This window comes from Peromyscus maniculatus, chromosome 6, assembly GCF_049852395.1.
Source record: "Peromyscus maniculatus bairdii isolate BWxNUB_F1_BW_parent chromosome 6, HU_Pman_BW_mat_3.1, whole genome shotgun sequence".
In the NCBI taxonomy this organism is placed as follows: domain Eukaryota; kingdom Metazoa; phylum Chordata; class Mammalia; order Rodentia; family Cricetidae; genus Peromyscus; species Peromyscus maniculatus.
In genome coordinates this window covers 125,181,696-125,197,190 of record NC_134857.1, presented here as the reverse complement: position 1 = coordinate 125,197,190, position 15,495 = coordinate 125,181,696, and the positions used below count along the sequence as shown (strand labels likewise).

Here is a 15,495-nt window from a genome sequence, read left to right as displayed (position 1 = left end):
TTTATTATAGCAAGAGAATGAAACTAGAACATGTGCTAAGGGCTTTCACAATGTACTTCATTTATATGCATGACAGTCACATATCTATTTAATAACCCTGGCAAATATATGACAAGTAAAAATATTTTAAATGAAAAAGTATGTGATTCTCCCCGCCCCCCCCCATCCCGGCCATCTCTACAGTCTTGCTCTTTCCAGAATGCCATAGTATATAGCTTTCCAGTTGTTTCTTTCATTCAGCTGCATGAACTGTGGGTTGCCTAGGAATATTTTAACTTGCTGGCTCATTTCCCCTCATCCTCCTCCCCCTCCTCCCACTCCTCCCCCTACTCCATTACCAAATAAATGACTATAAGGAAATATATCCACTTCTCTGATTTTAAGGTTTTTCCCCAATACATATCCTTCACAAAGCTTAGGGATTTTTTCCTCTATTTTAAGTTTTCTGAGAGTCTGTATTTTATTTTCTATCATGAGCAGGAATGAGATTTTGTCAAATAATTCTCCTAGATGTATTTATAACACTATTTTCTTCTTCAGACTATTAAGGTGATGGATTACATAGGTTTTTTGAATGTTAAACTTCCCTTGTATACCGGGAATAAATCCTCTCTTGGTCTTGATGTATAATGCATGGTGTTAGATTTGATCTAACATTGTGCTGAAGACTCTATACTTATGCTCCTGAGTGACACTGGCCTGTTCTTTTCTTTTCCTGTAACACACATGTCTGTTGGTCCTGGGATAATTCTGTCCTCTTGAAAGGACCCAGGGAGAAGTCATCATTGCTTCCAGCTCCCTACTCAGACTATAGAGAATTCCCATAATTTGTTTGCTAAATGATTATTAGACATTACAAAGATCACCCAGGGCTAGTGCTTTCTGTTTGGGAAAGTTATTGGTTATTTATTTAAGTGGTTAACCAACATAGACTTATTCAAATGATCGGTTTTTAAGTCAGTTTTGTTAAAAAAAGTCTTTTAAGTAGCTGGTTAATTATATCTAAGTTACAGAGTTTGTGGACATATGAGCTGTTCTTCCTTTTAAATCAGTAGTGGTGGCCTCTCTCTTTTAGCTGACATCAGTGATTTGTATTTTCTTATTAGTCTCTTGATTATTCTGCCAATGGATTGAGGAATTTTTTTCTCCTTTTTCATCAGAACAAGTGTTTGGGTTAATTAATTTTTAAATTAGTTTTTTGGCTTTTATTTTTATTATTTACTTTATTATGCTTTTTCTATATTCAATTTTCTTATTTCTAATTTGAAGCTTAGACTATTTATTTGAAATGCTTTGTCTTTCTAATATTCTTTATAATTAAAAGAAATGACTCATTTATTTTTTATGTGCACTGGTGCTTTGCTTGCGTGTACATATGTGTGAGGGTGTCAGATCCCCTGGAACAGGGGATACAGACAGTTATGAGCTGCCCTGTGGGCACTGGGAATTGAACTCCAGTCCTCCGGAAGAGCAGCCAGTGCTCTCAACTGCTAAGCCATCTCTCCAGTCCTCTAGCATTCCTTTTAAAATGTATGTTACAAATTTCCCTCCAATCCACAAATTTTTAGGCTGGATTTTCACTTTAAGTTAGCTAAGATACTTGAAAATTTTTCTTCTGAGTTTTATTTTATCAGTATTGTTGTGCATGCGTGCATGCGTGCATGCGTGTGTGTGTGTGTGTGTGTGTGTGTGTGTTTATGGAGAGGTGTACACCACAGTGAGCTTGTAGAGGGTAGAGAATGATTAAAAGGAGTTGGTTCTCTCCTTGCACTGTGGGTTCTAGGGACTGAACTAAGTAAGGACATCAGGCTTGGCCCATTTTACCTGCTGAGCCATGTTGCTGGCATGGGATTTCATTTTTTAGCACTGTATTATCTAGAAGTATGTTTTTAAATATCAGGAAATTTTGAGATTTTTTTCAGCATGTTTCTGTTTTCATTTTTAACTTAATTCTTCTATGGTCTGTGAGCAGATATCATATTATATTTATGTTTATCATATTATCTTTAAAATTTGTTAAGATGTATATTTTAGACCACAATTTGATCTATATTGTGGAATGTTTTATATGAGCTTCCAAAGAATGTGTGTTATGTTGTTGAATGAAGGTTTGGATTTTCTCTTGGTAATTTGTAGAAATTTACTTTATTTATACAAAATGTCCCAATTCCTGGATGATTGCATTAAATTTACAATAGACCTTGTCCTTACACTCAACTTGCCACCACAGAATTAAGCAACGGCTAAAGAGAACAAGAGAGGACCTAAACGACCAAATGAAATCAAAGGTGGACGGGCACGAAACTCTTCTGAAGGGCTTTGGGTTTGTGGGCCCTGTGGTTTTTGTCTCAACTATTGAACGTTTCTGTCCCAGCTTGAGAGCAGTCACATGTAGTGTGGCTGTTTTAGAAGCACCTGGCATGTAAAACAGTGACTGGACTGCCAGCTCCAGTTCTCTTGGCCCCGCCCACCTTTTTTGCATTCTTATTCTTTTCTACCAACATTTGAAATTTTCAATATTTAACTTCAGCCCTACATCCACTATAAAAACAGTCAGAGGAGGCCATTGTTTGTAATAACCAAGACTTCTTATTCAGCCCCAACAGAACAGAATGCAAACACTACAGTACTGAACCAAAGGGAGGTACAGTCTGGCCTTCTGAGAACTCAGGGAGGAATGCGGATTTCCAAATCAGCCCCTTTCGGTCAGCACAGCATCGATGCCTCTCCAGCTGCAGTCCCTACCAAAAGGTCACTTGGCAATGACTGGGTGTCATGTCTTTCCTGTGACTGTCTGCCTCACCTTACTTTACTACGACAGTGACTTGGAAGCTCTCAGCCCATTCTGTCTATAAAACCCTTACGCTCAGTTCTTGGAACAGTTTCTATTCTGTAGAATAAAACGTTCTCCTCTTAGAATAAGCAACACCAACCGAGACTAAGCTCAATTCTCATTATGCTTATTTATTTATTTTATATTTATTTACTTATTGTGTATGTATGTGTGTGTGTTGGGGGGAGAGGGTCACTAGCCACAAAGCACAGATGGAAGTCAGAGGTAGCATATAGGACTAATTTCGCTCTCTCACCTTCTACCATGTGTGTCCCGGGGATTGGACTCAGGTGACCAGGCTTAGCAGCAAGCACCTTAGCCACTGAGTCATCTTGCTGGTCCCACTGTGTCTACTCTCTTCACGCGATGGTACTCACGTCTCCAAACAATAGTGTCTTTGTGTGAGTGCATGCCTGCATGTATGTATGTGAGCCCCATGCATGTCTGGTGCTTTTGGAGGCTGGAAGAGGCCATAGGATCCCCTGGAGTCGGAGTTACAGGTGGTTGTGGGCCACCACATGGTTTCTGGGAAACAAACTTGGGTCCTCTTCAAGAGGAGTAAGTGCTCTTAACTTTTGAGCCGTCTTTTCAGCCCCAAGTCTCATATTTATAACTTCAGTGCATTCCTCTGATCTGAATCCAACAGCCAACGTATCATTTCTCAAAGGCCTCTCAGATTCATGACTCAATTTGTAATCTTCAGTTCTCCAGCCCAGTATTTCACTATTTTCTTGCTTCAACAAATGATATTTAATGCAAGGAGCCAGACACTCAGGAGTAATACTTCAAAACAGGCTCGGGATCTCCTACTGCTTTTAGCATCTTTGGAATCCTTCCCCTCTCTACTTCTTTCTTGCCTGCTTATCATAGACTTTTGGCTGCTTCTTATCTGGATCTTGGCTTTTGACTCCTTCTACTACGTGGTTTGATAATATTTGTAAGACAATAATCTGATCATTGTTCCTTCCCCCTGGTGCCGTCCATTTATCCTTACAATAACTACAAATCCTTTGGCATGGGGCCCGTAGAGCTGTGTGTGTGGTCAGCATGTCCCTTTCTGTTCTTGTGTTGGACCTGCTTCCTGTCCAACTGTCACAGCAATGTTGTCTGTCCTCTCGTTCTGGAACAAAATTTCCTCATCTTGGCTCAAATAAGGATTACTCTTCTCTCATACCACATGCCTCTGCTCAAGGAAGCTTTCTTGGGCCTCCATATTATGACAGCTTATTTATCATAGATCCTCTAGATCTGAACTCCTCCATAGTTAGTCTTCTTTATCCACTCTGCCCCATGGACTCAATGAAGTACAGAAAGAAGGCAATCTTTACAAATGTCTGCAGCGAACCTGTATAGACTTTTTTCTTCACGATGCTCCTTAAACAATATCATGTAGCAATTATTTACATAGATAGCCCAGAGATGATTTAAAGCACACATGCATGTGGTGGTATTGTATTCTCCAAAATATTGTGCACCCTAATAAACTTATCTGGGGTCAGAGACAGAATAGCCACTAGATACAAAGGCTAGAAAATGGTGGCACTCACACCTTTAATCCTAGCATTCCAGAGGTAGAAATCCCTCTGGATCTCTGTGAGTTCAAGGCCACATAGGAAACAGCCAGGCATGGTGACACACGCCTTTAATCCCAAGAAGTGAGTCTTTAATCCCAGGAAGTGGTGGCAAAAACAGAAAGATATATAAGGTGTGGAGACCAGAAACTAGAAGCATTTGACTGGTTAAGCATTTAGCCTGGTTAAGCTTTTTGGCTGGTTAAGCTTTCAGGCTTTGGAGCAGCAGTTCAGCTGAGAGCCATTGGGATGAGGACACAGAAGCTTCCAGTCTGAGGAAACAAGACCAGCTGAGAAGTTGGCCAGGTGAGGTTAGCTGTGGCTTGTTCTGTCTCTCTGATCTACCAGCATTGACCCCAATAACTGGCACTGGGTTTGATTTTATTAATAAGAACTTTTAAGATTCATGCTACACATGTGGAAATGGACAGGTGACAAAAAGACATGATTCCACTTTGTATGAGGCTTTTGAGCATCCACAGACTGTCTCTGAGCAAGGTACTGAACTGCTTCCCCAGGGATACTGAGTTCTGACTGTACTTTCAGGTACTTATCTCAATTTATAATTATCTATTTATATATGTAATCATTTCATCAATACTTTCTCCTATCACTGGACTGGAAACTTCATGCTCACTGTTAAACACCAAGAGCAGATTCTTAATAACTGTTGACTGACTCAAAAAAGATTTCTATTTAATAGAAATTCCTGCCTTACAATGAAGAAAAAGTTTTCAAAAGGTTGCAGTTCTTGTTATATTATTGTCAAAATATAAAAATTAAAAACATTTAATTTTTTGCCATCCTTTAATTTACCAATTTAATTTTACCAATTCCATTCATTTCTATGATTGGACTAGTAGTTCAAATATATAACACAAAATCTATTACATCTATCATAAAATGGTTTATATTTTAATTGCCAGTCCTGTGACATTGTGACCTTCACATTGATATTTTAAGCACTATGAAGCCATTTTGTTAACAAGTGTTTTCTTGTATAAATTTTAAGTCAGAAATCCTTCCTTACTCAGATCCTAAGATTTTGTCTCCATTGTGACCATGGTTTGATTGACATACTTATCTAATAAAATCCTGTGAGTCTTCCTTCTGTTTCCTCAATGTGATGCTGCTCACTGTCAGTGATTCCTCTGGCATGGCCTTTTGTATATTCAGTTTAACAAACACACATTGGGAAAATGGACTACACTGGACATCATACAGGAAAGGTGATAGGAAGGTAAAAGAAATAGTTCCTGCTTCAAGGAGCTTATGGAGTGATCAGATAGTTAAGGAAGCTGTGTAGAGGAGGACTGTACTGGAGGAGGCTGTGTAGAGGAGGACAGTGCTGGAGGAGGCTGTGTAGAGGAGGACTGTACTGGAGGAGGCTGTGTAGAGGAGGACTGTACTAGAGGAGGCTGTGTGGAGGAGGACTGTACTGGAGGAGGCTGTGTAGAGGAGGACAGTGCTGGAGGAGGCTGTGTGGAGGAGGACTGTACTAGAGGAGACTGTGTGGAGGAGGACTGTACTGGAGGAGGCTGTGTAGAGGAGGACGGTGCTGGAGGAGGCTGTGTGGAGGAGGACTGTACTGGAGGAGGCTGTGTAGAGGAGGACTGTACTGGAGGAGACTGTGGAGGAGGACTGTACTGGAGGAGGCTGGTAAAAGAGGACTGTGCTATTTCAGGTCAAATAAACCCTAGTGATGGAATAGCAGATTGAGGCACATATAACAGAGAGTGAACCAAAGACTCAGTTATGCAAAATCAATGCCACATCTTAGATATTTATCAGACAAGAATTATACATATTGTGAACTCTTATTGTTCGGTGAGCTTATGTTATAAGTTAAGTGTGAACATTTTACTCTTTGGTAACTTTTTCCACTTGTTACTATCTAAATTAATTACACAAAGGCCACCTGCAAACCATTGTGTCAACTGGTGATAATATCAACTGAGTGCTTCAAAAGACTGTATTGTATTATGATTCTCAGAAACACATTACAGCATCTTACATCTGACTTCACTGGTAATAAAGACGAAGCTGTGAGAAAGGAGTGTCTCCAAGTCCTTCCTTTGTCCACTGCACTTTCCATGGAAACTCCAGAACCGCAGCATAGCTAAGGAATTGTGGCATATGTTTTTGCCTTGTTGATGTAACAGCGTTTCTGTCAAATTTGCACATTTGGGCCAATCAGATACAGAGACTGGCTTCTCTATGTGGCCTTCATTATGGAGCTGGTGATTGTGTGTGTGGTAATGTTGCAATTATAAGAACAACAGGTCTAGAAACAGCGTTCCTGAGAGTCACCAAAACAAAGTGTTTTCTTTTTTCAAAAGCAGAAATATGGCCCTTTTAGCAGTCATTGAGAAAAACACCAAATTTGACTACATGAAGCCATAGAGGCAGTGAAAACTGTAATTCACATATGCATATAATACACACGTATATGTGTTTGTATGGACCCTGCAGAGTTGATACAGTAGAACATCCATTCTGTAGAGCTTGTCTTCGCTATTCGGTTGATTCTGTTTCTAAAGCAGGCCACTCACAGACTGCAGACCAACAGCCATGAAAGCAGTAAGTGCACCTTACAGGAAAGCCACAATTAGAAGAGCAGAAGGAAACTTACCGGTTCTCCAGCCGGCCCCCTGTCTCCTGGGCTGCCAGGGAGTCCTTGTAAGCCCTGGACAAACAAAGGAGAAATTTGTAGAAGAGGTGGCATCTGACAATGTTTTAGCTAGTTCACACACCTTGCCTTTGCTTGTGGGTTCTTTTCTCTGTATTCTTTAATTTTTTTTGTCTTAAAATATGTATGATTTACCATAACCACAACTAAGAATATAATTCATTAGCATTAAGTAGATCCACAATGTGTATCAACCATCCCCACCATCCATCTTCAGAACCTTTTCATCTTCCCAGTTAAACCCTGTTAATAATTCATTTATTGCTATTGCCACTTTCCCCGTTCCTTGTAACTACTTTTGTTTGTATGAATTTGACAGTCCAGGTAATTATTGAGATCATATGATACCTGTTCTTTTGTGTCTGTTTATTTACTGGGTAGAATGTCTTCAGGGTTCTTCCTTGTAGCATGGGTCAAAACACCCCTTTTAGAGTTGAATGATATTCCCATGGATGCACAAATCACGTTTTGTTTATCCATCCATCAGGGAACACCAAGGTTGGCCCAGCTTTTGGCTATTGTGCACATGTTACTGTGAACATGGGCATGCAGTATCTGAGCCCTGGCTTTCCATCACTTTGGACAAATACTAGAGGTGGAACTGACAGGCTGCATTTTAGTTCTACATAAGAGAAAACAGAATGCTGTTCTTTCTTTAATTTTGAAGTTACATTTATCTATCTATCTATCTATCTATCTATCTATCTATCTATCTATCTATCTATCTATCATCTATCTATCTATTGTGGTTAAAGCTATATTTCAGCTGTGAAAATCATATGCTGTTCTTTCCGCTTCAGGCTCCTAAATTAATAGACAGGATCAATACAAAGATCTTGCTCTGCCTGCTCTGCTAACTGAAGTATGTGATGAAATTTCAGACCTTTAAATGTTGCCCACTCAGTTTGCTCTGTAAAACGTGTTTGGACACAGAACCAACTTAGTATTTCCATTAATGTGGATTCTACACCAAGGTTGTTTCACAAAACAAGAATACAATTTCCATGTTCTCAGTTTTTATTGAGGATTAAGAGGAAAGACACAAATTGGCTTAAAATAAAAATTCTGGCTTTTCAGATGTTGTTAATGATGTATGACTTTGCAGCAGAACTCACTACTCCATGACTCAGCAATCATGGGAACAAATGAGCATGGGAATAACAAAGACTTGTACTAAGCGCACAATAGTCATTATAGTTCTTATAATCATGAGAGATTTGTTTTTAAAAATGTGTTATTATTATTATTATTATTATTATTATTCGTGTGTGTGTGTGTGTGTGTGTGTGTGTGTGTGTGTGTGTGTGTAACATGATGTGCAGGTGCCTTTGGAGACCAGTAGAGGGCATTGGATCCCTGGGAGCTGAAATTACAGGAGGTTGTCAGCCACTCTATGTGGATGCTGGTAATCAAACTCAGATCCTCTGGAAGAGCAAGAATTGCTCACAATCCCTGACCCATTTTTTTAGTTCCTCCCACCTAGGTATTAATTTTTAAATGTGGATAAACTAAGGCTCAAAAAGGTTGATTATTTATATAAAGTTAAATCGGGCACTAAGTGGCAGAACCAGTATTTGACCAACAACCTGTCTAACTCAATACAAGGTATGCATCATTCCATCAGGAGATACTGGCAAAGACACATGTTAATGATATACGACTTATATATCATCCTCTCTCCCAATGGCTTTTTTACGGTGATAAATTAAATCTAAAGTTTTATATCCATTGAAAGTTGCCTTACAGATTAATAGTGAAATAAATATATTTTACAAATCAAAACTAAAATAATTCACCATTAGCAGACTTTCCTAAAAGAAACTTAAAAGATATTTCATAGGCTCCAGGAAAATGGCAGCACGTAGACATTCAAACCTTCAAGAATAAATGATGATCACTAGAAATGGCAAATGAGAAGATGTGTAGAAAGCCTGTTTCCTTACACCAAGCTCTAAAGTATACCACTAATTTATATCAAAGCAAATGAAATGTTATTAATGTTCAGATACAAGCTTTGTTTACAATGAGGGGTTCATAATACACATGGATGTAATATATAAAATAACCACAGTATAAAGACAATGTGTTAACAAATTGTCCTATATGACTGTAAGTTTTTACACATGTATTCCATAACATAAATGCTTCCTTCCTGGTATTTTATGGGAAAAGTTTGCTGATCCTGGCCTAGAATAACTACCTAAATTAACAATGAGTAAAAATTAAAAGTCAATAGGCAAGTTAAGATATAATTTTCAAGCCAGAAGACATTGAACAAAACAAAGAAAAACAAAGCACAAAATAGATGTAAGTCTAGCCATAGCAATTAGCCTAAGCAGAAATGGACCGAATACTGTAATTAAAAGGCAGAGATTATCAGAATGAAAAGCATGATCCAAATAGAATATGTTTTTGTTAAATATCAAGATGCAGGTGGGTTAAAAGAAAATTGGTGAGAAGAACACATCAGATAACCTGCAAGCCTCTGAAGGCCGGTGAGACCGATCCTCACATCAAATGAAGCCATTTCCAAAACAGTATTACCAAGAAGAGATAATCAAAGTTGAACAAAATTAGAATTTCAACTACATGAAGGAAAATTAGAAAGAAACAAAGGGGAAAATCAGAGGAACACAAGATCAGAGAGATTTTTACACACCTATCTTAAGGATTGATAGGGTGCCTTCATTAAAAACCCAGTAATGTATAAAATGTTGTAATTTTTATGATTTAGATAGTAAAAAAAAAAAAAAGCCACCCAGGCTCCAGGACCCTAAAAACCATTGGATCATGGCCTTTCTTTCTGATTTTGACTTTTGGGACAGATCTACAGGTGGATGGAACAGTGGTGGTCCACAGACAAACACACCCTTCCCAGTTTTCAGGATTATTAGGGTACTGCACTGTTGAGCTCACTTAGTATTTGATTTTACCATTCTGACAATTTGAGTTCTTCGGGGTGGTGGTGTATTAGTGACAACGTACACTGATCCATGTGCTTAGACCCTGGATCAATCTCTACCAAAAAGAAGAAAAAGAGGGAGGAGGAAGAAGGGGAGGAGGAGGGAGAGGGAAGAGGAGGAGTAAGGGCAGGGGATTTCAAGGAGAATTCTTCTACAGATCTTATTAGTCTCTTCATTTCATGGGTAAGAAAATATGCCCTACATGCCATTTTTAGGAGCGTGCAAGAAAAGTTGTCTGACCTCTAATATCGTTGTGTTATAGAGTGCTGCCTATTTTGACAGTATCTGAAGAATAGAGACTGTCAGATTCCTCTGAAAGATAATGGCAATCTTAATGGAAATCTTTGGGGCTTATTTAGCTTTTCCAGTGAAATGTTCCCTGCTTTCCTAAAACTCCACTTCAGCTAAGGAAGAGTCAAGTAGGCAAAGAATTTCATAAACCTCATAGATATTATAAACTCATCATTTTCTGTCCAAGCTATGACAACGGTTAAGGTGGCTTTATCCATCCAGTACTGTGTGCTCTAAGACAAGATGATCCTAGTACCATTTACAGGATTAAGGAAATATCCCATTTGTCTAAACTGGAAATGGAGATAAAATTCTAAGGAAGGTCAACAATATACAGGATAAGTAATTCTATTTCTGTGAGCCTCACTTTTTTTAAAATGATAGGAATGGACTTGAGCTCAGCCTTGCCTGCAGTATTGTAAAGTAGTCCAAATCTACAGAAACATCTTTATCACTGACACGATAATAAACCCCACATGATGAACATGAAGACACAGGGGTGTTCTTTGGGAATGCCTTCAGTTAAAGGCACAAGGCCAAACACAGCTTTTTCAGGACAGTCATTTATTTTCTCTCTTTTAAATCTCTGGTGTTTTAGATTTAACCTTTGTCAAATACATTGCTATTATGAAAGACAACAGGCAGGGGGCAGCAGATTTCAAATAGGAACAAGCAAAGGTTGTCCTCTGTGACAACCACCACCAGCCAAAACAAGGATGGCCTGGCCTTTAGTTTTAACTACTCAGCTACAATCCATTTGAATTATCAAATTATTTAAATTTAACCCATAATATATATTTGTATAACAAATCAAAGTGTCATTAACATTATGATTCATAACCAAAGCAATTAAAATACTTTATATGCGTAAGCTATGTGCTAATTTATGTAATTATTATATGTGTATATGTTTGTATATGTATTTTTTGATATTTCTCTCCTCTTTCACAATGACAATTACAGAAATTATTGATTCTCAGGGGTAAGGTGATAGGAAGCAGGGAAATATCCAGCATTATAAAATACCGAAAGCTCCTACAGTATAATAAGAAAGCAGTATAATAAGAAAGAAAGATGTGTGTGGCTCTGCACTCCAAAAGACAAAACAGCACTTGAGGTAAGAACGAAGCTAGGTGAGTGGTCATAGAAGCTTCTGGTATTCTCTTTATTACGTCCTGGTACAGTTACATATCTTAGCATTTCATTTTCAAAGGGGTTTTAGAGAAAAACTAATCATGATGAGAATAAAGAAAACATAACAATTATCACATCAGCTCAATTATTAATAACAATAACACATCAAAGACAAAAACTTACTGGTTTTCCTTGAACTCCCCTCTCCCCTGGGCTTCCAGTCTTACCCTACACACAGGGAAAAAATGCTTAGGTCATATAGCTCTTTCTCAAAATAGTGTAGGGAAGAAAGCAAAAGGCAAAGAGATAGAAAATGTTCATACTGAAGGAGACACGGTTTATTACTTACAGTAAGACCATGCAGCCCTCTTTTTCCTTGATTTCCCTTTTCACCCTAACAAAATATCGATATCAGATGGATTGGTCAGAATTTGAGTCATGTTCTTACATGGTACCACCCAGAAATAAAGGCATCAAGTATGTAGCTCAATATTAAAATACATGACTGGTGTGCAGTGAAAATTATGCATTAGAAGGAAATACACCATTATTCAGATGTACAGGGCATAATGATTCTGCCAAATTTAACTGCACATGAAATGGAGAATCAGCAAGTACCTTGGCACCGTGTCCACCTTGATCCCCTGGGAGGCCATCTGGTCCTCTGGGTCCCTACAGGTAGAAGAAAATAACTTATTGTTATTTGAAATGTTCCCTTTAAAATAATAATCAAGTCCATGTTTTAAGGATGTTATCCCACATAGTAACTTAGATGAGTACAAAAATATCTACAAGAGTTGCTCGGGTGTCTATAACCTTAGGTGATTTTTGCTCATTTTGTTTATTTATTTATTTTTTTATTACTCAGTAGTTCTCTGGGATTTATTCTTAAATGACTATAAGTTAACTTATAAGTGGCCGGCTTGTTTATTTATTTATTTATTTTTACCTAAACAGTCTTCTTAAGTTCCATTATTTTGGAATTGCCATTGTCTCTTGGCATTTTTAGAAAATGAACATTTAGGACAATGTGCTTGCTATTGCCTACTGGACAGCAGTTACTGGAAGGAGGACCGGGCATAGAATAGGCACAGAAAGGCCATTTAAGGGCAAATCTTTTCAATATTTCCTCAGTAATTAGCTGTAGAGAAGAGCCAGTTGCTCTCATACACTGATAAGTCTCACTTTCTAAGGCATAACCATCTCGAAGGGCCTTGTAAGGGACTCAGTTCTGTGTCCTGCTGTAGAGAAGAGATAGCTGTGTGGATACACAATCACAAATTTCTTCATTATGGAACCTATGGAATGCAAAGTTAAAAAAAGTAAAGAATTCAAGGACCAAGAGGAGGAGTCCACAGGGAGGCAGATCTGGTACATTTGTCCCAGGAATGGAGACACCATCTAGAAGTACATGGTCAGCCTCGTGGGCTTGTGAGATGGACAGACAAAGGGGCAGCATGAAGAAGAGTGAAGATGCTTAAGGATGAGACTTGGCTAGGTCAGGCTGAGTTAGCTGCACGGACAGAAGTATTAAGAAAGCAAGGCAGCCGGGCAGTGGTGGCACATGCCTTTAATCCCAGCACTCGGGAGGCAGAGGCAGGTGAATCTCTGTGAGTTCGAGGCCAGCCTGGTCTCCAAAGCGAGTTCCAGGAAAGGCGCAAAGCTACACAGAGAAACCCTGTCTCGACAAAACAAAAAACAAAAAACAAACAAACAAAAAAAAAAACAAAAAAAAAAAAAAAAAAAAAAAGAAAGCAAGGCAGTTGGTGATGGGGAAGCGGAAGGTTTCCGTACAGAGCAACTATACAATCTCCCCTGTCAAGTGCTGAGTGGAAGGGCCTCGTGTTGGCTCCATGCCTTCTTCCATGTCTTAGCAAGGTCCAGAACTTTATTATCAAAAGCTGTTTGCTACAACAGGCCTCTCCAGGCTGGTTTCCTGAGCTTCCTAGACTCCCAGGCACACTCGACAGTTTGGAGCACTCCCACCCACGAGGATCTGTTGCTCCACTCTCCTGTTAAAGTGAAAGCTTACGCAACTACTCGTTTGTATAATGTTTTACATTAACATACTCTTACACAGGAATGTCTCACAGTGATTTTTATTGTTGTTATTATTATGATGCTGGTGCTGAACTCTAGCCTCTAGCATAAACAGGCAGTTCACTGAACCACTGCTGTTCCCCTCCCTTTTTTACATTTACTATTTCATCTACCAAGAGATGTCTCTGTGCTCACAGCGATAAAGATAACCATGTATAGTGTAAAAAAAAGTCTTAAGTCAGGAGATCACATTAAGGTCACAGAGCCAAAGGTTGCATGTGAGGGTTTGAAAAAACTGTTCTAAGGAAGACTGGGACTCTGTGCTTCAGACAAGGGTGAGCTAAGGAGCTAAAGGCTTAGCCTGGCAACATAGTAGATTTCCCTCTGGTGGCAGACACATCCCACTGGCTAATGCACATTCCACATCTGACTCCTAAGACAAAACAAACTTCAGGACAAGGCCCTAGATGCACGTCGTTATAACAGGTACATAATTTGGCATGGTAGTTAAAAAGTAACAGCTTGAAAGTGTCTCATGGGTCTCTCAAGAGCATTTTCTGGGTGAAAGCATGCTACATAAACAGAATACCCAGACTTTTCTCCATGTCATTGGGAATGTCAAAGCTGTCCATGGTGAGCTGGGAGAGGGCTCTCAAAGCCAGAGTGAAAGTTGAATACCTCAACTCCATTAAAGAAAAGCACATTTCATGTTTGAGTTAGCCAGGCTCATGAGTGATGCATAAGGTGTTGGGTCCGCTACTTCATATAAATATTAAAATTAAAAGAAGAAACCACAATCAACTAAAACATTAACATATATTAATGTTAGGTTTATTTAGGAAGACTTTTTATGAGAACCCTAAATCCATTTCTACAACTGCTGAGATAAGTTATGATAGGCAGAGTGTCCGTGAATGAAGGAAATAGCCACATTCACAGGACAGATGCATTTATGTTCCTGAAGCAAGATCTGGATCTTGGTATGACCCCTATTAATTTTTAAGTCACTCACATGCCTAACTAATGATGCCGAGCAGTCTTTTTCTGGCCCTTGCTTTACACAGCTGGAACCAAGTGGTCCACTGAACAAGATTAACACTATCAGGACTCTTGAGGAAAAGGTTTCTGCTATAAAGTTTTTTGTTTTTGTTTTTTTACAGAGTAGATGAGAAAACTATCTCTTGAGATGCTTCAGCTATTGCCTAGCACTGAGCTTAAAAACAAACGACTGAAAGTGACTTCACCTTAAAGGGATAAGCAGTTCCTTGAAGCGGCCGACTTGCAGAATGTTTATGACCACATAGGTTTCACTTTTCGAGAGAAAAGCTTAAGATGTTGCATGTTTCTAACACAGTTATCCCTCCGCCCCATCTCGGTATTATGTAGCTTGGTCTCAATACCAAATTCTCCAGCTGCAAGCCTCTCTGTACCACTGCTCTAGAGAAAGCGTGTGTAAATTAAGGGGTCTTGTGATCAAAGACTTAATTCATGCCCAGGTGAGTAGGTGGGATCTGCTTTGCCTGTATTACTTTCCTTGCTGGGCAGCTGGGCACAGGAGGAAGTACTGGGCAGATATCAAGGGTTCTTTTTATCACTTATCCTCTAAGGGTCAACTGTGTATGAAAGGCAATGGCTCAGCCTGTGCTGACTTTTACTTGCCCATCAGGCCAAGCTACCATCATCAGGACTAAAGTAGCAAAGGTGTTAGCTGACATCATCTATACAAATGAAAGGATTTTGTGAACTGCATAAAATGCTTTAGTATATCAAATCACTTCACTTCACTTAGCTGTTCTCCAGCTAAACATACCAGCTAGCAAAAGGTTAAGATGAGTAATGTTTTTAAATATAAAGGGTATTTATACAATAATTTAGTATATTTATGACTACCTTCTAGTGGAATCGTGCTGTCTTTTGCAGCTATGTAAGAGGCAATTGTCCTACTGCAAGTTACAGAAATTTTCATGATATTAT

The 15,495-nt window shown here is 38.9% G+C and overlaps 1 protein-coding gene across 1 annotated transcript in view; it reads right to left on the bottom strand.

Annotated features, from left to right (window-relative positions):
- Col24a1 (collagen type XXIV alpha 1 chain) overlaps nucleotides 1-15,495 on the bottom strand; it is a 274,801-nt gene that overhangs the window by 107,576 nt on the left and 151,730 nt on the right. The window contains exons 29-32 of the mRNA XM_042280059.2: nucleotides 12,100-12,153; nucleotides 11,831-11,875; nucleotides 11,665-11,709; nucleotides 7,037-7,090 (exon numbers count right to left, since the gene is read on the bottom strand). Coding sequence (XP_042135993.1) covers nucleotides 7,037-7,090; nucleotides 11,665-11,709; nucleotides 11,831-11,875; nucleotides 12,100-12,153 — 198 coding nt within the window. The remainder of the gene's footprint in view (nucleotides 1-7,036; nucleotides 7,091-11,664; nucleotides 11,710-11,830; nucleotides 11,876-12,099; nucleotides 12,154-15,495) is intronic.